The 27,810-nt window shown below is 36.6% G+C and overlaps 7 protein-coding genes across 7 annotated transcripts; 5 read left to right on the forward strand and 2 right to left on the reverse strand.

The window, feature by feature from the left end:
* Positions 1 to 1,653: 1,653 nt before the first annotated feature.
* LOC108839423 (uncharacterized) lies at positions 1,654 to 5,136 on the reverse strand. The gene has a single exon (XM_018612187.2). It carries the CDS (start codon positions 5,134 to 5,136, stop codon positions 1,654 to 1,656), a length of 3,483 nt encoding a protein of 1,160 aa, XP_018467689.2.
* Positions 5,137 to 10,943: 5,807 nt separating this feature from the next.
* On the forward strand, positions 10,944 to 12,345 carry LOC108823873 (transcription factor TCP15). Its single transcript, XM_018597166.2, has one exon. The coding sequence runs from the start codon at positions 11,185 to 11,187 to the stop codon at positions 12,139 to 12,141; it is 957 nt and encodes a 318-aa protein (XP_018452668.2). The 5' UTR covers positions 10,944 to 11,184; the 3' UTR covers positions 12,142 to 12,345.
* A 4,791-nt stretch (positions 12,346 to 17,136) lies between these two features.
* LOC108823963 (HVA22-like protein c) lies at positions 17,137 to 18,959 on the forward strand. Its single transcript, XM_018597280.2, has 5 exons — positions 17,137 to 17,325; positions 17,583 to 17,609; positions 18,058 to 18,180; positions 18,311 to 18,569; positions 18,653 to 18,959. The coding sequence occupies exons 1-5, from the start codon at positions 17,258 to 17,260 to the stop codon at positions 18,743 to 18,745; spliced, it is 570 nt and encodes a 189-aa protein (XP_018452782.1). The 5' UTR covers positions 17,137 to 17,257; the 3' UTR covers positions 18,746 to 18,959.
* Positions 18,960 to 18,983: 24 nt separating this feature from the next.
* On the reverse strand, positions 18,984 to 20,245 carry LOC108823964 (40S ribosomal protein S23). The gene is made up of 4 exons (XM_018597281.2): positions 20,128 to 20,245; positions 19,603 to 19,758; positions 19,375 to 19,501; positions 18,984 to 19,300 (listed from the first exon to the last, which is right to left on the reverse strand). Exons 1-4 carry the CDS (start codon positions 20,130 to 20,132, stop codon positions 19,160 to 19,162), a joined length of 429 nt encoding a protein of 142 aa, XP_018452783.2. The 5' UTR covers positions 20,133 to 20,245; the 3' UTR covers positions 18,984 to 19,159.
* Positions 20,246 to 20,401: 156 nt separating this feature from the next.
* Positions 20,402 to 23,156, forward strand: LOC108823403 (delta-aminolevulinic acid dehydratase 1, chloroplastic). The gene is made up of 12 exons (XM_018596595.2): positions 20,402 to 20,523; positions 20,691 to 20,993; positions 21,180 to 21,291; positions 21,382 to 21,455; positions 21,551 to 21,619; positions 21,701 to 21,784; positions 21,881 to 21,950; positions 22,026 to 22,203; positions 22,281 to 22,352; positions 22,431 to 22,512; positions 22,587 to 22,664; positions 22,752 to 23,156. Exons 2-12 carry the CDS (start codon positions 20,700 to 20,702, stop codon positions 22,917 to 22,919), a joined length of 1,281 nt encoding a protein of 426 aa, XP_018452097.1. The 5' UTR covers positions 20,402 to 20,523; positions 20,691 to 20,699; the 3' UTR covers positions 22,920 to 23,156.
* Positions 23,157 to 24,156: 1,000 nt separating this feature from the next.
* On the forward strand, positions 24,157 to 25,448 carry LOC108823667 (60S ribosomal protein L10-3). Its single transcript, XM_018596923.2, has 4 exons — positions 24,157 to 24,297; positions 24,440 to 24,941; positions 25,031 to 25,112; positions 25,194 to 25,448. Exons 1-4 carry the CDS (start codon positions 24,288 to 24,290, stop codon positions 25,263 to 25,265), a joined length of 666 nt encoding a protein of 221 aa, XP_018452425.1. The 5' UTR covers positions 24,157 to 24,287; the 3' UTR covers positions 25,266 to 25,448.
* Positions 25,449 to 25,890: 442 nt separating this feature from the next.
* LOC130500402 (uncharacterized) lies at positions 25,891 to 27,183 on the forward strand. Its single transcript, XM_056995444.1, has 4 exons — positions 25,891 to 26,001; positions 26,459 to 26,547; positions 26,654 to 26,751; positions 26,875 to 27,183. Exons 1-4 carry the CDS (start codon positions 25,992 to 25,994, stop codon positions 26,972 to 26,974), a joined length of 297 nt encoding a protein of 98 aa, XP_056851424.1. The 5' UTR covers positions 25,891 to 25,991; the 3' UTR covers positions 26,975 to 27,183.
* Positions 27,184 to 27,810: the final 627 nt, after the last annotated feature.

Here is a 27,810-nt window from a genome sequence, read left to right on the forward strand (position 1 = left end):
CCATACTTTCTCCGCCTTCGATTCTTTAGCATGGTCGTCGGAGAGCGTCATCGTCAATCGATACCTCATCCAAAAAACGATCGAACCAAACCAGAAGCCGAGAACAGCATCCAAACTTCCACCGTGTCGGAACAAAGACAAACCCCAAACTAAAGCCGACGGCGCGAGGTAAAAGAAGACCTCCACTCCCCGGAGTCTAAGCCAGCGATGGTGGATCTATGGGAATCCCCCGTCCCGGAATCAAAAGATAACTAGCTAAAACAGAGAGGAAGCACAGAGCTTTCTTCCTCCCATGGCCGCAAACAAAAGAAAAAAAGAGATGAAAGGAAAATGACAGGAGGCCGGATCGACGGTGCCTGTGGGAGCCAACGCCGTCGGCCGGAAGCAGTGTTTCACGGCAAAAAGTCTAGAGAGAGGGCAGAGGAATTTTTTAGAGAGAAATTATTTCAAGAATTAGAAACAAATCTAAAGTGAGGTGGGGAAAATAAAATAAATAAAAAGAAAGAGGAAAGAGGCAGAAGTGGAGCTGCAAAGGCAGTGAGGCAATCATTGCTGGTGAATGTGGATGGGAGCCCACTTTTTCTTTTAATTAAGTATTTGTTTTCATTTATTATTTTCTCTGTCCATTTTGCATACTATACTCAAGTGTATCCCTTTTTATCTACATACATGAGTGAGTTGGAAAATAATGGCTGAAACGGATGATATTAAAAATAGTGACTAGTGTACTTTTAGGAGAGAATCTTATGACTTTTCTCTCAAAAACGCTAAACATTAGTTTTCTATCTACCACTCAAATTTTATTAATAAATTAATAAAAATTAATACTCACTACGAAAATGAAACGATTTTCTTGAAAAAAAAAATATTAATCTTTTTTGGGGACTCTTAAAAAGTAATCATATTTGATGTTTATAGTGGTAAGTTCATTTTATTATTAACTTAGACATATTATGGATCTATAAAAAAATATAAACTAATATGTAATGCAAATAGCCAGCACAATTCATCTTTGATATTTGTGTGTGGATATCTAGAATAAGGTGATTTAGTTTTGCATAATAGATTGAATCAAATTTAAAGAGTGTTGACATCTTAAACCATCTTCTTACCACTCGACTATAGTTGTAAGTTCTTGTTGAAATGACATGGTACCAGATCCGAGTACAACCACTTCTTGATGGTTTGTATAGGATTATACGGTTTAGTCAATCCATTTAAAAGAAGTTTTCATCGCTTATTTTATTTGCCGTAACAAACACAACACTTCATGGCGCCTGAAGAAGTGGGGATTTATCCCTACATAGTGTCCTCTCTATGGTAAACCAGAGATAAGTGATCATTTATTCTTAAAATGTTTTTTTCTAGGGTGAACCAGCTGGGACATGTTCTATTCATGGGTATTAGCTCCACAGATCAAGCCTGACTAGATTATCACGATTCAATATCTCTTGATAATAATCACACTTCATCCATCCCTGTACTAGTTTGTTCCAAGCTACATTTTTTTTTTTTGCCAAAATGTGAATATCATATAAATATGAGAAGAGTTTGTAAACTTTACAAAAAAAAGGGGAAACTATGTTAAGTTAGCCTTGGCAAAAAAAATAAACAAGGCCAAGCTAACAGCAAAATTCCTAGAGAGCCTAAGAATCAATCAAATCTGAGCCATTCCTGCATTAGAGGGTGGAACAGAGCAGTGTGTTTTCTTCCCAAAATTGCGTCCCTGATAATACGATCTATCTTCTTGGAGATGGCGAGAGGCGTTTGGGAGGTACTGTCATGAAGTCTCTTGTTTCTCTCGGTCCAGATGCAGGAAATAGTGACTTGAGCAGCAGCTCGTTTGAGAGTTAAGCTTACCACCGAGTCCTTAAGCCCCATCCATTCCCAAAAAGCATACCAAGAATGAAAGCCTCTATGAGAATAGCCAAGTCTACCAAGCACAAACTGCCACACAACATCACTAACTTCACACCTAAGGAAGAGATGGTCACGCGATTCCTCAAACAAACTACAAAGGCAGCATGAAGATGGAATATTCATTCCCCAGCCAACCAGTCTAGCGCGAGTAGGCAATCGATCTTGATGAGCCACCCAGACAGTGAAAGCATGACGAGGGATGTGGCCTTTGAACCAAATGTTGCGGGTCCAACTTTTCTTTGTTGCTCGGTTTCGCACATCTTCCCAAGTTTTACTCGTGGAGTACTCCTGCAGCTCATTACCACCCGTCTCCCACACATAAGAATCATCCGTAGCACTTAACGAGGGGAGTGGAATGGTTGTGAGATGCAGTTGAAGCTCCTCAGCAGCTTGAGATCGTGCACCACGCAAGAGCCATCCTTCATCATTGCACGCATGCCTAACCAAGGCAGTTTCTTCTATCTGCAGTTCTCTAGGACCAGTGGGACCAAAGCAGTCAATGAGAGATCCTAGGGGCGTCCAACGATCGTACCAGAAGCTTATCTGCTGCCCATTGCCAAGTTTTGCTTTTAGGAAACCTGCAGCAAGACCACGCAAAGACAGCAAACTATGCCAAGTAGATGATGTAGTTTTAGAAGCATCAATAGCCCAGAAATTACCTCCCTTGACTCGGTACTCTTTAACCCAAGAAGCCCAAAGCGAGTCCTGAGCAGTGTATAGGCGCCAGATCAGTTTCAGGCACAGCGTTTTGTTCCAGCGGCTAATATCCCGAAGCCCTAGACCCCCCTCCTCCTTTGGCAGAGTAACGGTTTTCCAAGCGACCTTTGCTATGCTTCTCTTCGTTTCTGTCCCGCCCCATAGGAATTGAGAACAGAGAGCCTCAATCCTTTTTATGCAGTTCTTAGGCAATATAAAAGCGGAGGTCCAGAAATTGATAGAACCATAGATAACTGAGGACAAAAGCTGTTTCCTCCCTGCAAAGGATAGAGCTCGAGCCGACCAGCAATTGAAGTTTGCGGAGATCCTATCAATTAGGGGTTTGTAGTCAGGGAGCCTCAGCTTTCGATACATAAGCGGAAGGCCTAGATACCTGATTGGCATTGCTCCAATAGAGAAACCCAGCCGGGAAATCTCCAAGGCTTCGTCTGCATTTAGGCCAGCCGTATATAGCTCTGTCTTCGCTTTGTTCATGCGTAGACCTGACCAAAGAGCAAACTCCTCCATCGTCTCAGCAATGCATTTGACTGAATCAGTGGTACCATCCGCAAAGATCATCAAGTCATCAGCAAAAGCTAGATGAGTGACCTGAAGAGCCGGCGTGTTTGGGTGGTAACCAATAGCTCCATCAAGATATTTCATTCTCAGTTGTTGAGAGAAGACCTCAAGGGCAAGGACAAAGAGATAGGGTGAGAGGGGGTCACCCTGGCGGAGACCTCTAGTCCCCTTGAAGTAGCCACAAGGTTCCCCATTAATAGCCACTGAAAAACGCGTTGTTGTTAGGCATTTCTTGATCAGGTTCCTAAACATCAGCGGGAAATCCAGAGCCTCAAGGGTGTAAAGAACGAAGTTCCAATCGAGGGTGTCGAAAGCCTTTTGGAGGTCAACTTTGAGCATACACCTTTTGGAGATTTTCTTCCAGTTATACCCCGAAACAAGCTCTGTTGCCAACAGAACATTCTCCACCAATAAGCGGCCAGGAACAAACGCAGATTGAGAGGTAGAGATTAGAGTTGGGAGATGGTCTTTCAGTCTATTAGCCAGGAGCTTTGATGCCACCTTATACACTGTGTTGCAGCACGCAATGGGACGAAACTCAGTGATCTTAGTAGCAGTAGTCTTCTTCGGTACTAGAATCAGAAGTGTCGCATTCCATTGCTGAAGCAGGTCCCCTGTACTCAGAAACTCCTTCACTGCATCAATCATGTCCCGCCCAACAACCTTCCAGTTGGCAGTGAAGAATTCAGCCGGGTAACCGTCGGGTCCTGGTGACTTGTTCTTTGGGAGGGAGAGGAAGGCTTTCTCAATGTCCAGGTCAGAAAAAGGCGCTGCGAGGGCTGATATGGCTTCGGAGGAGCATTTAACTTGCATAACAGAGGCAATATCTGCAGGTGAAGAGGTGGTAGCCACATTAGGACCTCCAAGGAGCTGCTGGAAATGGTTTACCGCATGGCATTTAATTCCATCAAGGGTGTCGATAATAGAGCCATTTTCCATGAGGTAGTGAATGTGATTTTGAGCTTGTCTTGCTCGAATAGCTCGGTGAAAGAAAGCAGTACCCGCATCTCCCTCTGCTGACCATTGAACTCTAGACCTTTGATGCAAGAATTTATCCTCAGCCTTGGCCAGAGTGAACCATTTGGCATGAGCAGATTTCTCTGCAGCAGCAGCAGCTAAGCTTGGAGTAGACAGGGATTCCTGTTGACAGTCGGTTAGGTGATCAAAAGCCTCTTGTACCCGCTTTTCAATTTCCGAAAAATTTTCCTTATTGAAGGAGCGGATAATAGGCTTCATTTCTTTTAATTTCTTCGAAACAACCAGCTGCCTAGTCCCATGAAACGGCAGAGAGTTCCAGGTAGCTTTGACAAGATTCCGGAAATCTGGGTGACAGTTTAGATGGGCAAAGAATCGGAAGGGCCGCTTTTGAGGAGGCTTTAGCTGGTCAAGGAAAGTGCAGCAGGGGCTGTGATCAGAGATACCAGGTTTCCCAAAAACAGCTATAGACTCCGGGAATGCTTCCAACCAATCTTCGTTACACAGAATGCGATCCAACTTTTTGGAGACAGACGAGTTTGACCAAGTGAACGAGATACCACTGTAGTGAAGATCAGAGAGCAAGCAGCGCTGAAGGCATTCACTGAAGTCTCTCATCCCTCTGGTGGAGGTAGATAGGTCGGCTCGGGAGTGCTCAGCAGGACTGATAATTTCATTAAAATCTCCCAACACAATCCAAGGAAGACCACACAGTTGAGGGGAGCAGGAAGTGGCTTCGAGCTCACTCCATAAGAGTCTTCTTTCTTTACGACAGTTAGAAGCATAGATAAAAGAGACCACAAACTCACTTGTCTGAAAAGGAAGTTTGACAGAGCAGGTGATCATTTGCAGAGACTTTGAGATGATGTTGACCTGCACAGATGGCTTCCACACAATCCAGATTTTTCCGAGGTCGGAGAACTCATAGTTTGAAGCGAAGGACCAGTTGGGCAGGATGTTATTCATAATGGAAACCGACTTTGGCTGATGTACATGCGTCTCAACGAGACAACCAAAAATGGGGTTATATTTACGAATCCACTTCTTCAGACCACGACGTTTTACTGAATCGTTTATTCCTCTAATATTCCAGCAAAACAGATCCATGGAGGGAGGGGGAGTTAGAGGATTAAAGGGCCTCTAGCCCTGGCTTTTGCCTTTTCCTGCTTCTTGTATCGCTTGGAGAAGTATTCAATGAACTCGTCCCCTTCATCCTTCGAGTTATCCTCTCCTTCTGAAAGATTAGTGTCCGAAGACGAGCCAGAGGTGCCAGAAGAATCAGGGCTGGACTGCTGATCTTCGAAGCTGCCTTCAGCCGAGAGGTCAACGCACAAGCTCCCCTTGGACAGGTCATGAGATATAGAGACTGAGCTTCCAGAGAAGTCTTTAGAGTCTGAGGAGGGAGCAGTCTTAGCCGGTGGGGTACTGTCTGAAGCATTTGCTTCTTGAGCATCCACGTGCTTATGTTTCTTTGCGCCTTTGGGCTCTCTGTTATTTGCCACTGAGCTCGTTCCCACAATAGGCAGAAGACTTTGAATCGGCTTCTTTCCTTCTCTCTTCTTCTGCTTCTCGATAGCTTGAGTATCGGAATCCTTTTTTGCACTCAAGTGATTTGTGCGTGGGCACGAGGCAGTGGAGTGCTTTACCGAGTTGCAGGTCAGACAGGTCTTTGGAGCATGCTTACATTTAGTGATAGTGTGGCCAAACTTCTTGCAGAAGGAGCAGAGAGATGGGAGCCAAGGACTGGATACAGCAATTCTTCGAGTATCGCCACTCTCAAAACGAGCATTAACGAAGTCTGGAAGTTGCTTCCTTGGATCTATAACAGTGTAGACCCTAGCCACCTCGATGTTGGTAAGGTTCTCCGTAGCGGGATGCAAACAGATAGGATTACCCACCATCCCTGCAATCTCCTTCAGTGCATCCTTGTTGAAGAACTGAAGAGGCACTCCTGTGAACTCAAGCCAAACCGGCACCGTCTCAAGTTCTGGCTTGATCTGCTGGATACCAGGGGACCATTTTGAGACAAACATGGTTTGTCCATCAATCTGCCACAGACTCTGCTTTAGGATGCGTCGCCTAGCATTAGGACAGGGGACTCGAAAGAGAAAGGCGTTTCCTTCCATTTTGTTAACGGTAATGTCTCGTTTCTGACGACTCCATATTCCGTTAACAATGGCGTGAATGGCTCCTCTAGCTGGGGGTTCTTCATAGAACTGACCCAAGATAAAGCATTCCCATGCCTTCTTATTTTTCTCAACGACTGCGTTAGGTATTGTCACACAAGACTCTCCAGAGTCGAGTAGGAAAGGCGTCTCCTTTGGCTCAAGTTTATCGGAGGCCTCCTTGACAAACCCTTTCCAAAGATCCGCTGCCGAAGGATTTGCGGCTACTTCCTTAGTTGCAGGCGCTAGGTTTCCGGGAGGATTTGCGGCGGCTGCTTCCTCAGTTGCAGGCGCTAGGTCAACAGCTTCCTTGCTAGGTGTGGATGGCGAACCAACAGCTAGGGTTTTGGAAGGCGTAGAGGTGGGGTGCTCAGCCAGGGAAGATTTGGGGTCCTCCTGGGTAGGCAAAGGTTTTAGAGACGACTGAGCGGAGATTCCGGCCAGATCGAGGTGAGATTTAGGGTTCGGCGTGGCGGCTGGGGAGACAGGCGCCTTCGATTTCGAGGGGTAGGCATGGGGTTTGGCCACTCCAGTGGGGAGACGACCGAAAGGCTTGTTTTTTGGGGGTTTATTTTTTGCCATGGAGGCGGGAGGGGGCCGCCGCCGAGATCGGCGACGGTGGAGGAGAAAAGAAAGGGAACGCGTCTTGAGAGAGAAAATCCTAGGCGCATCGGGCGCGTGATATCTAAGTTCGATCCTTGGTTTTAAATATAAGCACGATCCTTGGTTCCAAGCTACATTATATATTAAGTTCGGAAGGAGAGGAATAAGAGATGTCCTGATTACTACCACACCATCCTCTTCTATATTTTTAACTCAAATGATTTGAACCTAATTTTGCTTTGACATAAAGATGCAGAGGATATGAGTGAAGTTCTAGCAAGATGGAATACAATTTCACGGTTCCTCACTGACTCCTTTCAACACTAAGGCTTCTATATCAAGAGTGCAAAGTTGTTACGTTTTTATTATTGTAAATCTATATTTTTTCTTTCAAAACAAATATATCGATTTTAGATTTTGATTGCATTTGGTCAAATCTTTGTAACATTTTTTTGATATATAAATTGCATATTCCAGTAAAAGAAAATTATGTATCCTGTTATTATTAAACATATATATATATATATATAATATATCCAATTATTCAGCATATAAATGAATTCAAATAAATATTTAAAAATTCTCATCAAGGGTTAGTTTCCTTCCATTTATAAACAAGAATCGAGTTTTTATAGTTTATACTGTAAGAGAAATGTATATTTTTAATAAAGGCTAGATGTATTTTTATATATTATTTTTTGGAAATTAGGAACATGATGGGACACTGTGGAACATGAATTTGTCTAAGCCTTATTGCACATTCTAGTAAAATACATTTAATTTTAGAATGAAGTAAGACAGTGTATTTTCACAATACTGTAGAGAATCTTGAGAATTTCTGTAAAAACTTAAAAACTAAGGCTGGAAATTCTTGAGATGTTTCTTTTTGTTACTGGCAGTAATGTTTGAAATAGGGTTCGTGATTGATGGTAAATAGATTCAACCAAAAGATGAAAGGAGAAATAAATGTAAATTTGAGAAAGATTAATAACTTGACCGGACTAGACGTGGGGCCCACAAGGGAGTGATGAGGCTATGGTCACTGTCTTTTTAGAGAGTGAATGATGCAGAGGACACGCACGTGGAGTCTGTTTTAACCCCACTGTCTATCTCTCTTATTTGTTCATTTATTACGCTCATTTCTTCTTATTTTCATTTTATTACAAATTCATATTTTTACAACCTTAAAAGTATTTAGCCAGATAGATGATTGATTTACAATAAAACTGAAACTTTGATCAACCAGAAATGTCCACGAGGCTACTATAAGTCTATAACTATTGTTGTCATCCTACATTTATATCACCACATGTCAATTTTAATCGTCTCCAACCAAAATAAGAGATATATAACTAATATTTTATGGAAATAAATTACTAATATTTAATATGCAAATAGGAATGTCAAACTGAGGGTTGCACAAAAAAAAGGAATGTCAAACTGAGCAGTGTGTCAAATACAAATTTTTTTTTGAAAATAAAAAAAAAATTTGTATTTGACACACTGCTCAGTTTGTCAAATACAAAATTGAATCCGACCTTTCATCGTTCAGAGTTGGCTAACCAGAATGTTGAGATCTAGTATAGTTTTATATATGTTGATTAGTCAATTTTGTTATTTCTTTTGTTTTCTGAAGCAGGTTAGATTCTAGTTTTAGGAAAAGTGGGGGAGTCAAATGTGTATAAATATATGTCAGTAGAGAAAATGACTGAAAAGAATTAATGAGTGATTAATTAGTTAGCTGACTTTATTATTCGTAAAATGTCGTGATCGTTCTTTCTGAATTGTAATATCTGATTTATGTCAAATTTGTACAATGGCGTTTTACAATCGTTTCTTTTTCCTTTCCGTGTTTTGATTCTTCATTTCTAGTGTGTATTTAATACTGGCTGAGACTTTTGATTATTACAGTTAATATCCGATATTAACTTATATATATATATAAAGAAAAGTTTATTCCCATTAAAAATAAAAATACTATTTATACATTCGCTGACTGAAATTTGAATATCAAAAAATCAAAACCCTGTCAATTAGCATCAGCACGAATAAAATTATTTGTTGTGGAAAATTGGTTTGGAACAAATCATAGGAACAATCAGCGATGCGAATGTATCACCAACAAGAAATATATATATACGTTGTTTATATTGTTTAATGTTCATAACACCAATACTAGATAGAATTTAAAGAGTATAGTATCTATATATGACTTACAAAATAATCTATAGAAGTTTCTAATTAAGTATTTCAGTGATTTAAAACTTCAAAATTTTAAAAAGAAGAACGAGGGGGAAGATCGTTACAAAAATTATGAAAAATTCTTCGGAAACTTATGTTTTTATAGTGGTTAATTTTTGAGAAATTTATTGAAATACATTAATTAAGTTGGATACCAGTTTTTATAAAAATACATTCAATTAAAAATAACTTAATAGTTGGATTATGGTTTAGTGATTATTGTTTAGAATTTACTATTTAGAGGGTCCGTTAGGTTTATAAATTCCTATAAATTAAATAACTCTTACACATTTATAAATAATTTACACATTTATAAATAATTTAGAAGGATTAAGTTTGCCTCTTTATTATGATAAATTTAAGATTTTATGAAAATGATTATTACTTAAATGTAAATTTGGAAAGTAGTATCAATTTTGAAATAAAATTAGAGAATTTCTTTAATTTCTAAAAAAATAATTTAACCATTGATATTAATATAATGCAATGCATGAAAACTTCACTTGCATTAGATATTAGATATGCTCTAAACGCCAACTTTATTTAAAACGTCGCGTTTTCTTACATTCAAATCAATTAACTGATGAAGTTCAATAAATAAACGTAATTCATAATTAAATACCACATATTGTGTATGTTGTACACTTAAAAGAGAAAAGTCTAAACTCCCATAGAACTTATATGTAAACAAAATAGAGAAATTGCACTCCCTACACACAACTTATCTCCTAATTAACTTTATACCCTAAAACCCATCTCATGGCACTTTGATTTGTAGTCACCAAACTTGTCCCATCATAGGCAGTTTGTTAATTTGATGATTATTTTTAGGTTTCAAGCCAATTGACTCAACAAAATATCAGTATATGCATTGTCTATATGTTGAATAATCATCACAAAATAAAGGAAGCTTCTTCATGATTACTTGCAAAATTTCACTAAAATAAGAACAAAATGGTTTGTCCACATCGGAGGGTCAAAATAATTTTCTAAGTTTAGTGGTACATCCTTTAACGACATTTGTCTGTCAACGAGATAACACCAATAGTGGAAACAAAGCAGAAGCAATATAATTTTGCTATATATATATAGCTCTATATTTGTTCTTTTTGACTATATATGGTTTCGAAGATAATAGTATCGAAGTCTTGAAAGTCATTCAAGAGACATATACCCCCCCCCAAAAAAAAACAAATGTTTCATAAAAATTAAGGAGGTTGGGTTTATGTTCTTATTTTTGGTCAAAAGTTAGATTTTATCACGTCGATCTCGTGATCTACCATAGAGCCATGGATTAATCACCTGTCAATGATTCAATCTATTTATTATTTTGATATCACGTAAGTGCAAAATATAGAGAGTATATGTAACTTCTGAGTTCTAGTTCTGAATCGCTGAACTTTTCGCTAACTGTGCAGTTAATTCTGCGATCGACATGAAGTTAACAGTAACGACGAAAACTAACGTCCCTTTTCAATTATTGGAAAAATCGACAAGTGTTGTATTATTATGAAATATATGCATGAAACGCAATAAATACGAATTCTTCTTTTTTTTTCCATTTATCTCGATCACTGTACGGTATAAAGCAAAACATATTATTTTTTGAATTATTGTACAGAATGAAAATCACGTAACCCTATCTTTTATTACCAGAAATAACGAAAAATTCTCAAAGAGAATAGTTTATAATGTAAATCAAATTCCAAAAATTAAAAAAAACACAAAAGATATAAAGCAAAGAAGAAAAAAAAGTCCATGCTTTCATATTCATATCGCTTTAACAATCTCTCTCTCTTCTCTCACTCAAACACAGAGACACACAGCTAAGCTTCCCATCTGAAAATAGTTTCATGTCTTTAAGGACCATAACCTATCTTTCTCTCTAGCAATTAAAAAAAACAGAATATAGAGAGAGAAACTATGGCTCACATAAAGATCTAACAGAGACAGTAGTCCCACTTCCCCACCACAACACCATCTTTGATCATCATCATCATCATCAATGGATCCGGATCCAGATCATCATCAAAGACCAAACTTCCCTCTCCAGCTTCTTGATTCTTCTTCCTCCTCTTCCACTTCCTTAGCCATCATCCCATCAGCTTCCTCTTCCGAACCTAACTCCGACCCTAACGCTCCCTCCAAGAAACCACCTCCGAAGCGAACCTCAACAAAGGACAGACACACCAAAGTCGAAGGCCGAGGCCGTAGGATCCGTATGCCGGCCATGTGCGCCGCACGTGTCTTTCAGCTCACACGTGAGCTAGGTCATAAATCCGATGGTGAAACCATCGAGTGGCTTCTCCAGCAAGCCGAGCCGGCGGTTATAGCCGCTACGGGGACTGGAACCATACCGGCTAACTTCACTTCTCTTAACATCTCACTTCGTAGCTCAAGATCCTCTCTCTCTGCTGCTCATCTTCGTACAACACCGAGCAGCTACTACTTCCACACGCCTGCGATGGCTCAACATCATCAACAGCTTCACCAGGTGCGTCCCAAGAATGAGTCGCATTCTTGTTCTTCTTCTCAGCTCGTAGATCATAACCAGATGGGGAACTATCTAGTACAATCAACGGCTGGATCTTTGCCTACTAGCCAGACTCCTGCCACGGCTCCGTTTTGGAGTAGTGGTGAAAATAATACGCAGAATCTATGGGCTTTTCATCATTCAGGTGACGTTTACAACACGAGCGGTGGCGGTGGTGGTGGTGGCGGTGGAGCAGGAGGTGGAGGAGGAGTACATTTGATGAACTTTCCAGCGCCCTTTGCTTTGTTTTCCGGACAGCCTTTGGCGTCTGGTTACGGAGGAGGAGAGCATAACCATTACGGAGTTTTGTCGGCGTTGAACGCTGCGTACCGGCCGGTTCATGAGACGGAAAACCAGGAAAACCGCGACGGAGATCATCATCCCAACCATCAAGAAGATGGAAGCACAAGTCGTCATCATCATTCCTAGGCCAGAAAAAGAAAACACACACAAACAATATATATCTGTGAGATTTGTTTTTTTTTTTTGTTTCGTTTGTTTGATTGTTTCTAAACAAGCGTGTTTTGTTTTTGCATTTCCTTTTTCATATATTTTTTTCTTTACAAATTTCCACGAGTTCTGATCGGATTTCATTATTCTTCTGATTAATGTATTAAGTACTTAAGAACGTGATTTTTCGATATGTTTTAGTACGTACAGTATTTGTCTTGTGAATTGTTTGTCTCTTTACTCACGAGTGTGATGTGACGAGAATTCTAATGAGACATAATACTTGATTAGGGTTTCTGATCCGTTTTTATATGTGTATAACTGTTAATCAACAGAACATTTCCCATGCCAAATAAGATATATTCCAGTTTTTTTTTGTTCATGGTCTGATCCTTTCTACCGTATTGTCGCAAAAGATACATATGCATTATGAGCTTATTCGTGTTCTATATATACTCAACCTACTATTCTCCGCCTCTCCGGTGTAAATTATATCCTAATATTTTCAATATTGACTCTATCAACATTCTATACTAAGATATTGTATATATATATATATATATATGTGTGTTATATACAGTAAACAGATCATATAACTCAAACCACTAAAATGTAGTTTTGGTTATCAAAGTGTGCTAATGAGGAGTTTTATCTAGATATGATGACATACCAATGCCAAATATAGTTTATCCACGAATAATGAACACAATGTATGGTAAAACAAAAGTTTATAGATTTGATATATAAATATAATAAGCAAGTTATCAAACTATTGATGGTTATCTTATCTGCATCTGTATCGGTCTATGTTATCAGATTTTACTTACGCTATACTGCCTTACCTTGCATGGTGTGTATACTGCAGAAACGGATACCAAAAGTAGGTGGATGTATCAAACGAGCATGGGAATTGGTAAGTTAGCAATTTTAAAATCAGTAGCGGATGCAGGAATGTAATTAGATGGGGGCACATACATAAAAATTATTTTTCAGTTAGGGGCATTTCATAGACAACATAAGAATTACTGAAGGAAATTTTAAAATGAGTTGGGGGCACGTGACCCCACACCCTTGGCTGTACATCCGCCCCTGTTTAAAATCATACCACACATACTCATATATATACAATTAGTATGTTAACAAAAATAAACTATTGCTCTGCATAATAAAATAATAAAAAGTTTCTAATATAATATTGAAACTTCCATAGATGGGTGCCAACCATTCCTGAAAACACAGGCCTATCGGTTATATAATCTCATAAGCATACATACTGGTTTAAATAAGGGTTGATGTCAATAATTTTTCAAAGAATGTAAATCCTAGTTGATCTCAGTGACAAATATATCAATGAGCTAAACTAGATTTGACGATAATATATAATAGAGAAGAATATGGAGGCACCGATGATCTCATGAATCTTCTTTGATATTTGTATATTGTTGTTTACGTATAACTTTATAGATAAACAATAAGATACGAGTCATGACGATCATTGTGTTTTATGTCGGCGTTTTATTTTATAGTGAAAAAAGAAATCTGAAAAGGAAAGGACAAAGTAGGAGAATAGTAAGTAGACTTATTCTTGGGTTCACCCCTAGAGTGAACCTAGAGGTTCACCCAACCAATAGGAATCACTCATTTCACAATTGATGTCTTTTAAATAAGGAAACAAAATATTATCAAGTTATATTATGTTTTTAAAATAAAAATGTTTAAAATAAATAAAAATAGTAATATATGCAAAAAAAATTAAAAATATTTTAAATCCGTCATCAAAACACTAAGCCTAAACTCTAAAATTTAAATTAAAAACATTAAACATTAAATCTTAAAAATACCAAATCCTTAATCCTAAAAAAAAGTTTAGGATTTATCCAAAGGTTTAAAGTTTAGAGTTTAGGATTTAGGGTTTAATATTTCGATGACGGCGTTAAAATATATATTTTTTTTGCATATACTAGAGTTTAGGATTTAGAGTTTAAGATTATCCAAGGATTTAGCATATACCCAAGGGTTTAGGGTATACCCAAGGGTTTAAGGTATATCCAAGGGTTTAGGGTTTATGATTTAGGGTTTAGGGTTTATTTTATTCTTTGAAAATGTTAAAATATAATTTTTAAATTACTTTTTGTAACTAATATTATTTATATTTGTTTTTATTTTATTTATTTTAAAACATAAAATAACTTGACAATATTTTGTTTCCTTATTTAAAAGATATCAATTGTGAAATGAGTGATTTCTATTGGTTGGGTGAACCTCTATGTTCACTCTAGGGGTGAACCCAAGAATAACTCAAGTAGGTAACCTGGCATTACCTTATAGGTCCAAAAGAAATGAAAAATGTCTCTAATGCATATGCTTTAAATAGATATTTGGATCTACGTAGTTATATAATGTGGAAATACTATCCTATAGGTGTATTCATGTGGACTCTTTGTTTTTGACCTGGAAAATATTAGATGATCATCATACCATCACTTGCTTCTCTACTTTGTTTAGATCAAGCTTAGCTATTTTAACATGAAAACCTTTCTAAATATTTTTTAAAAAGGTTTTCATATTAAAATAGTTTGTTTTAGGTGTTTCTTGACATTCATAATTGTCCCTTAAACTATATTTGAGAAGTGATTTTGGCACATGTCTTCTCTATAATCATTCTCACAAAAATAATAGGACATGGCTACTAAAATTGATGACATATCTTATAGATTAATTAATATGACATGGATAATTATATTTAATGTTAATTTATATTTTTTAGTAAACTTTTTAAAATATGGTAATAACTCATATATTACATTTATTTTCGATTTATATTTTTGGACTTTTTTTAAATATGGTAATAAGTCATAAATCATCATTAAAATAAATATATTCAATTATGGCATTTCAAATTTCAAAATATCATTTAAATTAAAAATATTTCAAAAATATATACATATTTTTAGAAAATTATAAAAATTAAATCATAAAATATAATTAAATCGTAAAATCATTAGTTTCTTATATACATCTACAGATTTTATAAATATTTTTTTTTATTTTAGTTTTTTGACAATTATGAAATTTTACATCCCGTAGACTATATCTAAGAAGTGATTTTGCCACATGTCTTCTCTACAATCATTTTCACAAAAATAATATGACATGGCTACTAAAATTAATGACATGTATTATAAATTAATATGGCATAGACAATTATATTTAATGTTAATTTATATTTTTGGTAAACTTTTTAAAATATGGTAATAACTCATATATTACATTTTTATTGTCGATTTATATTTTTGGACTTTTTTAAAATATGGTAATAACTCATAAATCATCACTAAAATAAATATATTCAATTATAACATTTCAAATTTCGAAATATCATTTAAATTAAAAATAATTCAAAAATATATACATATTTTTAGAAAATTATAAAAATTAAATCATAAAATCAAATTAAATCGTAACATCATTAGTTTCTTATATATATCTACAGATTTTATAAATATTTTTTAATTTTAATTTTTGACAATTATGAAATTTTACATCCTGTAGACTATATTTGAGAAGTGATTTTGCCACATGTCTTCTCTACAATTATTTTCACAAAATAATATGACATACTACTAAATTTGATGACATGTCTTATAGATTAATATGACATAGATAATTATATTTAATGTTAATTTATATTTTTGGTAAACTTTTTAAAATATGGTAATAACTCATATATTACATTTTTATTGTCGATTTATACTTTTAGACTTTTTTAAAATATGGTAATAACTCATAAATCATCATTAAAATAATATATTCAGTTATGGTATTTCAAATTTCGAAATATCATTTAAATTAAAAATATTTCAAAAATATATACATATTTTTAGAAAATTAGATCATAAAATCAAATTAAATCGTAAAATCATTAGTTTCTTATATATGTCTACAGATTTTATAAATATTTTTTAATTTTAATTTTTGACAATTATGCAATTTTACATATTTATTTAATATATTTAATTAAAATAAATAGATTGAAAAATCTACCTAAGATTATAATTTTAAATATATACATGCACATTTTAAATATAATTCAAAATAAACAAAAAAATATCTTAATTTTAATGTTCAGTTAAATCAGATTTATATTAAAATATTGATAAGAAAAATAAAATTTATTAATAATAAATTAAATATAATTTATATTTATCTGTTAAAAAATATTTTAAAATTTTTTACTGCACATGGTGCAAGAAAACACCTAGTATGTATACAAAATCAATGATAAAAATCGTTAACAAAACCGAGTCCAATTAAAACCGAACCAAACTATTGATGTAATTTATCATCTATCTTGTTTTGGATTTGATGGGACAAAGATGCGTAGCATGGCTGTTTGAAGTGCCTGGGCACCAGATGCTAATGAGCATATCTCTTCCATCTTTGGGTTGGAAAAAAGATTGACGAAGAGGAAAGGAGACTAAAAATGTACAAAGAAATTAACTCTTCTAATTCACTGGGATCTGCATCTGATAGAAAACTACATCGTTTACTTTTAGGATATATATTGGTTCTTGACAAAAGTGATATGCATTATTTGTTGAACTCAGGCCGAAATGTTTTAAGAGAGGTTAGCTTTTCTTTTATCAATTTCATGTGATGTTAAGATAATGGGTTCTGCATTTGCTCAGGCCCAGATTGCATGATGCTTCCTCCCTCCATCGCCCATTGATTGATAAGGCCTATAGAGAAAACGTGGTGGGGGGGGGGGGGTTCATAAAGCCCAATTATTAATTTAGGCTGAGAAAACAGTCAAGTAGAGTTTAGCCGGACATCTGAACGCATAATCTTATCTCATATGACCCTCCTCATTTAACTCTCTTTTAAATTTACCGAGTAGAAACTCGAGTCATGCTCAAGTAAAATTCTTATAAATGTGTTTAGAAATAAACAATTGTCCATGAAAAAAAGGAGTGGTCATAAAAGTCCAAGGTAAAAGCTGGCCTCCATTCCACTTCTACACTGTGAGAAAAGAGAGAAGAAAAATAAAAAGGAGAAAGATTTGGAAATTAAGGAAGAAACTGGAGAGTAGCTAGTAATGCCTTCTCATTCTGGAGATGACAATGTTCTTCAAGTTCTCATCAAGAACTTCGATGTTCTTGCTCTGTATGTCTCTTTGACTCTTTCCACTTCTCTTGTCTTTACAGATCTTTATCTTGTTTTCTTTTAAGATTGTTAATTAGATCGTATCTTGTTTCCTTAGTTTTTCATTTCTACTGAGTTCAACTACATTGTCTATGTTCTTGATCCAGTTTGAAAGAGAAAACCATCTTTAGTTTTTTTTTTTTACTGATTTATAGAGTTTAGTTCTGTGTTTAAATTTTATTTGAAAGTTTAAACTTGCTTTATTTCTGTTTATGCAGCCCATTGGTCGCTCTCGTCTACCCTCTGTAAGTGAAATCTCTCTCCATATAATTTAGTGTGTTACTAATTAACTGGGGTAATTAAAAGATTAAATTGATAGCAAAACTCACATTTAAGCTAATTTTCTGTGTTAGATGGGGTAACTAAAAGATTTAATTGATAGCAACACTCCCTTTTAAGCTAATTTTGTGTGTTAATTGAGGTAATAGATTTTTTAATTGATAGTAAAACTCATTTTAAAGCTAATCTTTCATCCAGATTGATATGACATGAGCACTGGAAAAAAAATTTTGGGGGGGGGGGAGGCAGCATAATATTAAAGAAAACAATATTTTCTCAGATGCGCGTATTTCCACACACATCCACTTAGAATCCAAAGCACGAGGCAGTATGCTTTTGGAGTGTTTAACTACTTTATTAGTATATTAGATAATGTGTTAGAATAATTAATTATGGTGGCAAAAAAATTAACAGGTATGCATCAGTGAAAGCAATAGAGACAAAATCATTAGCAGAAGACGAGCAATGGCTCACATACTGGGTTCTCTACGCAATCATCTCCCTCTTCGAACTCATTTTCTCCAAACTTCTCGAATTGTTAGTTCTGTAACGTTACTATTATTATTATTTGTCGAGCACACTATTTTTATGCTAGTGCAAACCATTTAGCTTGTGCTTACAAACTTCGGTCATATAATAAATAATCAAATCTCTACTTCTAATAAAGGTTTCCGATATGGCCGTTCTTGAAGCTGGTGGGGATATGCTGGCTAGTGCTGCCACAGTTTAACGGAGCAGAACATGTCTACAGACATTTCATCAGGCCATTCTACATGAACCCTCAAAGAGCTTCCACCAATATTTGGTACGTTCCTCAGAAGAAGCTCAACTTCTTTCCGAAACGTGACGACGACGATATCCTCACTGCTGCTGAGAAGTACATGGAGAAACACGGCACCGACGCATTTGAACGAATGATCGTCAGGGTAAAATTCAAAATAAATAAACATGTCGTATGGTTTGGTTGTTTATGTTTAAATGTTTAATGAATGTGGTTTTTATGATGCAGAAGGATAGTTATGAAAGAGGGAGGAGAGGAGGAGGAGGAGGAGGAGGAGGAAGCAATAACTACATGATCTTTGATGATGATTATAGGTACTAAGTTTACCATGTTTCCTGTGGTTTTGATCGGTCACTGATCTGCTCTTAAACCTGTTTGGCTACATTATTCAGTTTGTAAGCTGGGCTGTGTGACTTTTGTTTATCTCTATGACTTAAATAATTGTCAGGATTATGTCTAAGCTTCATCCTTATGTAGAGATATGTGTCGCATGTTTTGTGTGAGTAATAGAATATCATATGCCATTTTATATCTAGTTTTAAAGAAAAGCCTATGCACATATTATAAGATCGAATAAACTAAACTAAAATGCTCATAAAATAAAAAGTTTTAACACATCAAGTTCTTGAATCTCAAAGTAGAACAGAACACAAGAGTTCCTTTAAAATAAAAAAGCTAAAATACTGAAAAGTTCTTAGCCATCAAAATAAAATTCAAAAGGTTTGAAGCTTTTGTTTAAGATCTTGGCTTCTCCTTCTTGCCCTTGTAGAGAGAAGAGAGTGAAACACCAGCAACCATGACGACCTTGTACCTTACTCCTGGAATATCTCCCACAGCATGACCCTTACGCCCAAATCCAGAGATCAACACCTCGTCCTGCAAACATCATAACACAAAAAATGATTACAATAAACAAAAAATCATAATTGGTTACAAAGTCTAGACTTTACATTTGGCTCAATGAGGTTCAAACAACCATCGTTGGGGACAAAAGCAGCAACTTTCTTTCCATTCTTGACAAGCTGTACTCTAACACACTTACGGATAGCAGAGTTTGGCTGCTTAGCCTCCATTCCTCTGGAATAATCAAACCACAAAGACTCTCACTCGATCATCAATACTAAAAAATAAAAATAAAGCAGATAAATAAATGTTCCTTTTATATAGATAGCTCTTACATGAGCTCAAGGACGATTCCTTTGGCGTGAGAAGATCCAGCCAAAGGCTTATTCCATTCATTTCCTAGGTGAGCCTTCTTGAAGCTCTTGTCTGACCACCTCTGTTTTTTCCTATGCACTTTTTGAACGCGTGCAGATACCATACCCCTTGTCTTTCTGTATCATATCATCACACCATAGAATGCAACATCAAAAAGACCAGAAAAATATATATCAAATCTTCATCTCAGCATGATTCATGACTCCACACACAAAATAACCAAATTCAAGTTTATATTATCATAAAATAGAAAGCTTTCATAAAACTTACACACAATCCAATCATCAAACTTAACACACTAAATCTCCTTATTAACTCTTATATCTTTAGATTAAAATTTCTCAAACCAAGAAAACAAGCAATCAACATACATCTCCATAAACAAACACGCACTGATGCAGAATCTTCTATATAATTCAATGATAAACTAGAAATTACAATAACAAAAAAAAAATCAATAGAAACACTAAAAGAACAAACAGTACCCCATGTTTGTGGATGGAGAAGAAGATTGACAGCAACGATGCTTTTGCAACACGCAAACAATATGAGATAAAAAAACTTTGCAGCTGCTGAAAACCCTAAACAGAGTTGCTAGTGCGGCTTCTCATTTATAATAAACACACAGAAAAAGAGACTTTGGCACCAAGCTATCTACCAGTGGGCCGTTTCACAATCAAATACAGGCCCATCAGACCCAGTTTAATTTTATTACAGGCCCGGCTCCATTTTCACTTCACGAACTCGTATACTCGCAGGCAAAGCGCGTGAATGTTACGTCTCTATCTATCTTCTTTGTCAATTTCGTCAACGACGACGATCATCCAAACTTATCTTTCTCATTTGCTCTTCTTCTCCTCACCAACTTCTTCGCATCAGAGGTTCGTTAACACTTTCTCCGTTTCATCTTTGCTTTGATCTTTTTTGACTTCACACGTTACTCTGTTTAGTCAAAGCTTCGATCTTTGCTTTTTAATAATCTTCTTCTCTTCGAAAGGCTCCAACTTTACTGAATTCAGCTGATGGGTTTCTCAATCTGTTGTTGCAGATTCTAATCATGGCGACGACGCTATTCAATGCCTCTTGCAGCTTCCCGTCGATCAAAGTAATCGATTGCAAGAGCTACGTCGGTCTCAGATCGAATGTGAATCAAGTCCGAGTCGCTTCTCTTCCGGTTGCAACTTCTCAGCGACGCTCTCTTGTCGTGAGAGCCAGCAACGGACACGCGAAGAAGCTTGGAAGGAGCGACGCTGAGTGTGAAGCAGACGTTGCTGCGGGCAACGTTCCTGAAGCTCCTCCGGTTCCACCTAAACCGGTTGCTCCGGCTGGTACGCCGGTTATTCAGCCTCTCGTGAGTATTCGAATCCCCCTTAGGTTCCTTACATATGATTCTTACATTAATTACCTTTTGGTTTACGTTAGAAACCATTACATTGTTGTTATGTCTTAATGTGATGAACACTCTGTTTAGCTTAAAGTTTGAAGCTTTAGGAGAGTTTTTGGTTTTAGTTCTTCTGAATGTAACTTGTGGTTTCAGAATCTAAACAGAAGGCCACGGCGAAACCGTGCTTCTCCTACAGTGAGAGCTGCTTTCCAGGAAACTGACATCTCCCCTGCTAATTTTGTATACCCACTTTTCATTCATGAAGGTTGCTTTCTTTCTCTTCTTTCATCTGACACTTTGTCTCTGGTCTCTATTGTCTTAAGAAATTCTTATGTGTGTTTTTGGAGTCTGGCAGGTGAGGAGGACACGCCTATTGGAGCTATGCCCGGTTGCTACAGGCTTGGCTGGAGGCATGGCCTTTTACAAGAGGTTTTGGCCTCCTCTGTGTTTTGATTTTGCTTCCTTTTATATGTTAGTTCTTTGGGAGGAGAAATAATTAAAATGAGTTTTCTTTTTGCAAACAGGTTGCAAAGGCTAGAGCTGTTGGTGTCAACAGTATCGTGTTGTTTCCCAAAGTCCCCGAGGCTTTGAAGGTTTCATACTTCTCTTCTATACGCATACATATGTTCTTGACCTGTTTATTGAACTCTTATGGTATGACTTTCATTTTGTAGAATCCGACAGGAGACGAGGCATACAACGACAATGGTCTTGTGCCTAGAACAATCCGTCTTCTCAAAGACAAGTATCCTGATCTTGTAAGATCTGTAAATCTTAGTTTGTTAGATATAACTGGAGATTAAAAATAGGATAATGATCTTGGTAATCAATATTCTTTTGTTTTTATCTCTTAGATTATCTACACTGATGTTGCTCTGGATCCCTACTCATCTGATGGTCACGATGGTATAGTCAGAGAAGATGGTAAGTATTCTTAAACCTAGCGTCCTTCTGTTACGTCTTTAATCGGAGCTGTGATACATATTTATCTCATTGTAGGTGTAATAATGAACGATGAAACTGTTCATCAGCTATGTAAGCAAGCTGTTTCTCAGGCCCGAGCTGGAGCGGATGTTGTTAGTCCGAGTGACATGATGGATGGTCGAGTAGGCGCGATCCGTGCAGCTCTCGATGCTGAAGGCTTTCAGAACGTCTCCATCATGTCTTACACCGCAAAGTATGGACCTTTTTTTTGGAGCATTTTTACTTTGTTTGTTCTGTCTGATAACTCCGGTGTATGAACCAAACCAACAGGTATGCAAGTTCGTTCTACGGGCCCTTCCGTGAAGCTTTGGACTCAAACCCACGTTTTGGGGACAAGAAAACGTAAGCAAAAAAATCTGTTTGTCAAGTTTTGCATCTTTGTTTGTATATTAACAAATTTTGGTACCTTTTGGACAAAAGTTATCAGATGAACCCAGCAAATTATAGAGAGGCTTTGATTGAGGCTCGTGAAGATGAGGCTGAAGGAGCCGACATTCTCCTAGTAAGAAATCTCATTTGATCAGTCTTCAGTAAAAACATGAGTTTGATAACAACATGGGAGTGTTTGGTTTACAGGTGAAGCCAGGTCTCCCATATTTGGACATCATTCGTCTTCTCAGGGACAAATCTCCCTTGCCCATTGCTGCTTACCAAGTAAGTACTATCCTCTTTACCAACAACACTATCATCAGTCTCTCAGTTTTTTTTTGTTGAGTTTGATCACTTTCGATGGATCTTTAGGTGTCTGGGGAGTACTCGATGATCAAAGCAGGGGGAGTCCTGAAGATGATCGATGAGGAGAAAGTGATGATGGAGTCGCTCATGTGCTTACGCAGAGCTGGTGCTGACATCATCCTTACCTACTTTGCTCTTCAAGCTGCTACTTACCTATGCAACCAGAGGCGGTAGTAGAAGAGACAGAGAGAGAGAGAGTTTACTGGTTTGCATTTAAGTATTTAACCATTTGAGTAATCATGATTTTTTTTGCCTTGTACTACTTTTCACTTGCAAATCTCATGTTCTGGTCCAACTTTGTTTGGTCATGTTTCTTTGTCTCGTGCGTTTATGTACTATTATGTCTCTGTCTAATTTTGTATCAGAAATGTGTTCCTCATTGATTTCTATTTAGAAGCATTGTTCTGAGTATTTGAAAGTTGGCTCTTATATTTTTTTTGCTTGCTGAAGTACTTGTTACTGTGCATTTTCAGTTAGCAATTGATATGGATCAGAAATGATTTTTTTTTTGTTTTAATCAATTAATTTGATCCTTACACGAGTTATTTATTTGCTTCGTTTCACAAGCTCACAATAACAGGATACTATACTGAAACAAACTAAACCATCTGGGTTATTGGTTTGGTTCAGTTTAAAACCAAACCAAATCATTTGGATTGAGTAAAACTTGAATCAATAAGATTACGCAAAAAAAAAATATTTGGTTTTGTACGGTTTAATTTCGGTTTAGTTGGTTGAGTTTTGTTTTGTACCCATCCTAACTGAACTTTATCTTTAGTTACAACAAGTTAAATAATGTCATAAGAGTGAAACCTTTTGATTTTAATTTTGATGAATGTGTACAATATATATATCTTAGTCTTATTAGTTAAATAATATATATATTTATTTGCTTCGTTTCACAAGCTCGCAAAAACAGGTAACTGAATCAAACCAAACTATCTGGGTTATTGGTTTGGTTCAGTTTAAAACCAAACCAAACCATTTGGATTGAGTAAAATATGAATCAATTAGGTTACGTAAAAAAATAAATATGGTACGGTTTAACTTAGGTTTAGTTTTCTGCTCATCCTAACTGAACTTTATCTTTAGTTAAAACAAGTTAAATAATGTCATAAGAGTGAACCCTTTTGATTTTAATTTTGATGAATGTGTACAAATAATATATTAGTCTTACAATAGTTTAAACTATAATATAAAACACCAAATGTGTTACTGATGAGGATGGATTTATGATTTATCAACCCTCTAGTGTAAACACACACAATGCCGACCAAATAAAAGAAGGAAACACACACGCACACACACATTGTCAACAAGTTTGGCGACGAATAATTTTTTTAAAAAAAAACATTAAGACGAAACAAAACTCGTGTCTACATTGGATCTTAACGTCCAAGTCAAAGACGTATCAAAAAGTCCAATGGGCCTTCAAGCTAATCACTTACGTCTGCTAAGTTCTAGGGTTTCCTCATCGTTCCTCCTATAAAAACAACATTTCTGGGGTTTTTTCATCACTACCGCCGAAACCAAACCAACAAGATGGGACGAAGTAAGTCTTCTCTTTCTCCACCTTCAATTCTCAATTCGAATATTAACTCAATCCCTAGATCCTTGAATCCGTATCTGTTTCTCATATAGCTAGTCTCTGATTAGATTCGTTTCCAATCGATTTTGAAATGTGTGTTTAACAGGACCAGCGAGATGCTACCGCCAGATCAAGGGCAAACCCTACCCGAAATCCCGCTACTGCCGCGGAGTCCCCGACCCCAAGATCCGAATCTACGACGTCGGGATGAAGAAGAAAGGAGTCGACGAGTTCCCCTTCTGCGTCCACCTCGTCTCCTGGGAGAAGGAGAACGTCTCCAGCGAGGCCCTCGAGGCCGCGCGTATCGCCTGCAACAAGTACATGGTCAAATCCGCCGGGAAAGACGCGTTCCATCTGAGGATTAGGGTTCACCCTTTCCATGTTTTGCGTATCAACAAGATGCTTTCGTGCGCTGGAGCTGATAGGCTTCAGACTGGTATGAGAGGTGCGTTCGGGAAGGCGTTGGGGACTTGCGCTAGGGTTGCGATTGGGCAGGTGCTTTTGTCTGTGAGGTGTAAGGATAACCATGGGGCTCATGCTCAGGAGGCTCTTAGGAGGGCTAAGTTTAAGTTCCCTGGTCGTCAGAAGATCATCGTTAGCAGGAAATGGTGAGTTTTTTGACTTTTGAGTTAATGTCTTGTTGTCTGTGTTTTGAAGAGATTTATTAAGTGTGTTTTTTTATTTGATGTGTCTTTAGGGGGTTCACTAAGTTTAACCGTGCTGACTACACGAGGTTGAGACAGTCGAAGAGGATTGTTCCTGATGGTGTCAATGCTAAGGTTTGTTCTTTTCTTTTTTTTTCTTTGTTATTTGTTTTTATTTTTCGTGATTTGTAATTTTGTGTTCTTTGGGTTGTGCAGTTTCTGTCGAACCATGGTCGTTTGGCTAACCGTCAACCTGGAAGCGCCTTCATTTCAGCCACCAGCGATTAAGGATGGAGATGATTTTTGGTTGTAGAACCTATCATCATCTAGTTTCTGAATATCTTTTTGTTTTGTTTTGTTTTCGTTGTAACGAGGATCCTATTATGGTTTCATTTTGCTATGACTATTGCTTTAAGTTCAGTTTATGGATTATGTTTTTTTATACCTCAAGTTTATCAAGTTCCTTTCCCACTTCTCGTTTCATTAAGTTGTTTATCTACGTTCTCATAATTTAGAATCATGTTCTTTGATAAGATGATAAACTCACTAGTAAGACTTGAAGCGAGTAACTCAGCTCAGAAGATACAAAAACCATAATACGTGCGTTTAAATCTGTATGCTTTACAACAGAACCCACTCATGTTTCGTGACGAGTAAATCGCGCACTATACGAACTCTACACACAACTTTTTACTGACGAAGGAGAACAGAGATGTCAGTTGTGTGCAGAGTTCGTATAATGTGCGATTTACGGTTGTCGTTAGATAGAGTTCGATAAAAAAGTTAATCCACTGGGCCATAAAATGAATCAAGTAACTACAAAAATCATAACATGGAAGATATGGGCCATCTTGGGCCTGACCCGAAACATGACAAGTGCTGTTTTAGCAATTGACCCTTGTATAGCTCCTGACTTTTCAGCATCAAAACCTCTCAGAGTGTTTTCGTTTTCTGAATTGAACACTACACCGATCGAGAAACAAACAGAGAGGCGAATCCATCCAAAGTGTCGATATGAGTACAGGTGTGTCTCTTCTCTTCTCCTCATTATTCTTTTTCTCTTGCTTCGATTTATCTTGAATCAAAGAAGTGAAGAGGATTTATCTAAGCATATGCTGGTTTTAGGAATCTATGCATACTAGATTTATGAAGTATCTTTATGCAACTTGTAGCTTGTTAGCTTTTATGTAACCAATCACTGCTGGTTAATCAGATTTAGTTATAATCTGCGGTTATGTGTTGGGGAGGAGACAAGAGAACTGTGATGCATTTGCTTATAATGCTTAGTTCTGCTAAAACCCTAGATTGAAGGTTTTGTATTCACACAGTTATTAAGCCTTCCTTTGAGTTGACCTTTCTTTAGACCTTACAGACATGTAAAAATGAATTGTTTCATTTTGCCACTAAATGAGAATCAAACTCTCGATCTGAGACTCGTTGTAACGCTCCTGTTGATTAATTTTCTTCTGTGTGGTGGTTAGGTGGAGCATTTGGAGGAAACAGAGGATTGAGACCTATCCCTCCAGAAAAGGGCATTTTCCCTCTGGATCACTTACACGAATGTGATGCGGTATCACTTTTAACAACGGCCTTTCTCTTTGGTCTCCGTTTAATTTATCTTTCGTTATTATCTCTCAGTTATTCACTTAGCATTCTGTTTTTTTTTTCCTTTTTAGGAGAAGAAAGAATATCTAGGCTGTCTCAAGTCTTCAGGTAACAAATCTGAGCAATGCAGACATCTCTCCAAGAAATATCTCCAGTGTCGAATGGCCAAGTGAGTCCCTTTTTACTCCCTTTCAGTTTTATCTACTTCTCCTAAGCTTTAGGATTTAAAAACGTTTTTAAGGTAGCGTTGGGGTTAGGAGTTAAATCCTGAGACTTATTGCTTATTCTACAGGAACTTGATGGCAAAGCAGGATATGTCTGAACTTGGATTTAGTGGTGTTAAAGAATTGGATTCCACTGAAGATAAGAATAAAGAAAGTATCGAACATTGAAGACTGGACCAAACTTCGAACCTCTTTTTTTTTGTGATTTGTCATTGATTCACTCGAGTCACATCTTCAAAAGTATAGGTTAGAACATTACTTCCTCATAAAACCAAACTATTCATACACACTGTTTTTCAGCTTTCACCATTTCTCATCGTTACAGATGATGGTATACGTATCTGTGATTTTTGTGTGAACTAAAAGCATTCCCATTATTATAGAATCATACCAAAGCAAAAGGAGTATAAAATATCGTTGTTGGCCCATATGGGTCTGATGCCTCTTTGGGCCAACGAATATTAGTTCTTAGGCTTATGGAATATTTTTTGCTCATGTTATATCTTTTTTTATAACACTTTGGTTTTATTAATATCAACAGAAGATTAACAAAGTATCAGATTTCATACATACAACAAATACATTTTTAAGCTGAACATGATGATAAAAGTTAATAACATGATGCTTTCTAACTCATTTTGCAAGATAGATTGATTCGCTAATTTTTCTATTGTTTTTTTCGGTTTATATAATCTTGTGTTCAGCTATCATCCATTGTGATCCAAAACCTTTTATCACTTAAGAAATCAAAAAGTACGATCCATCTGTTATATCGTTATCTATTCCATACATTCTCGTATAACATGCTTGTTGTAATCTCTATCCAAAACATGAGACACCTTTCATATTAACTTTGATAATCATCCGACTCCATCTTTTTCTACTTCATATCTTCACATACAGGCTTCTCTTTTTCTCCTATTATCCAATAAAGATGAAGAACTATTTAATTCTTCGATAAATTTTTAAATTTAGTCATCAATAATAATTTTAAATATTATCTC

Source organism: Raphanus sativus, chromosome 9, assembly GCF_000801105.2.
Source record: "Raphanus sativus cultivar WK10039 chromosome 9, ASM80110v3, whole genome shotgun sequence".
Classification (NCBI taxonomy): Eukaryota; Viridiplantae; Streptophyta; class Magnoliopsida; order Brassicales; family Brassicaceae; genus Raphanus; species Raphanus sativus.

Bases quoted from the DNA above. Each gene is read 5' to 3' on its own strand.
- LOC108823964 (XM_018597281.2), bottom strand. The intron at 19,502-19,602 runs GTAAGAGCTATC...TGATTATTCCAG, and splicing joins GGAATCGTCCTTGAGCTCAT to AGGAATGGAGGCTAAGCAGC. The intron at 19,301-19,374 runs GTAAAGTCTAGA...TGATGTTTGCAG, and splicing joins TGAACCTCATTGAGCCAAAT to GACGAGGTGTTGATCTCTGG.
- LOC108839423 (XM_018612187.2), bottom strand. From the start codon at position 5,136: ATGAATAACATCCTGCCCAACTGGTCCTTCGCTTCAAACTATGAGTTC.
- LOC108823667 (XM_018596923.2), top strand. The intron at 24,942-25,030 runs GTGAGTTTTTTG...ATGTGTCTTTAG, and splicing joins ATCATCGTTAGCAGGAAATG to GGGGTTCACTAAGTTTAACC. The intron at 25,113-25,193 runs GTTTGTTCTTTT...TGGGTTGTGCAG, and splicing joins CTGATGGTGTCAATGCTAAG to TTTCTGTCGAACCATGGTCG.
- LOC108823403 (XM_018596595.2), top strand. From the start codon at position 20,700: ATGGCGACGACGCTATTCAATGCCTCTTGCAGCTTCCCGTCGATCAAA. The intron at 22,353-22,430 runs GTAAGCAAAAAA...TTTGGACAAAAG, and splicing joins CGTTTTGGGGACAAGAAAAC to TTATCAGATGAACCCAGCAA. The intron at 22,665-22,751 runs GTAAGTACTATC...ATGGATCTTTAG, and splicing joins TGCCCATTGCTGCTTACCAA to GTGTCTGGGGAGTACTCGAT.
- LOC108823963 (XM_018597280.2), top strand. From the start codon at position 17,258: ATGCCTTCTCATTCTGGAGATGACAATGTTCTTCAAGTTCTCATCAAG. The intron at 17,326-17,582 runs GTATGTCTCTTT...CTGTTTATGCAG, and splicing joins AACTTCGATGTTCTTGCTCT to CCCATTGGTCGCTCTCGTCT. The intron at 18,181-18,310 runs GTTAGTTCTGTA...CTTCTAATAAAG, and splicing joins TTCTCCAAACTTCTCGAATT to GTTTCCGATATGGCCGTTCT.
- LOC108823873 (XM_018597166.2), top strand. From the start codon at position 11,185: ATGGATCCGGATCCAGATCATCATCAAAGACCAAACTTCCCTCTCCAG.
- LOC130500402 (XM_056995444.1), top strand. The intron at 26,548-26,653 runs GTATCACTTTTA...TTTCCTTTTTAG, and splicing joins ACTTACACGAATGTGATGCG to GAGAAGAAAGAATATCTAGG. The intron at 26,752-26,874 runs GTGAGTCCCTTT...CTTATTCTACAG, and splicing joins CTCCAGTGTCGAATGGCCAA to GAACTTGATGGCAAAGCAGG.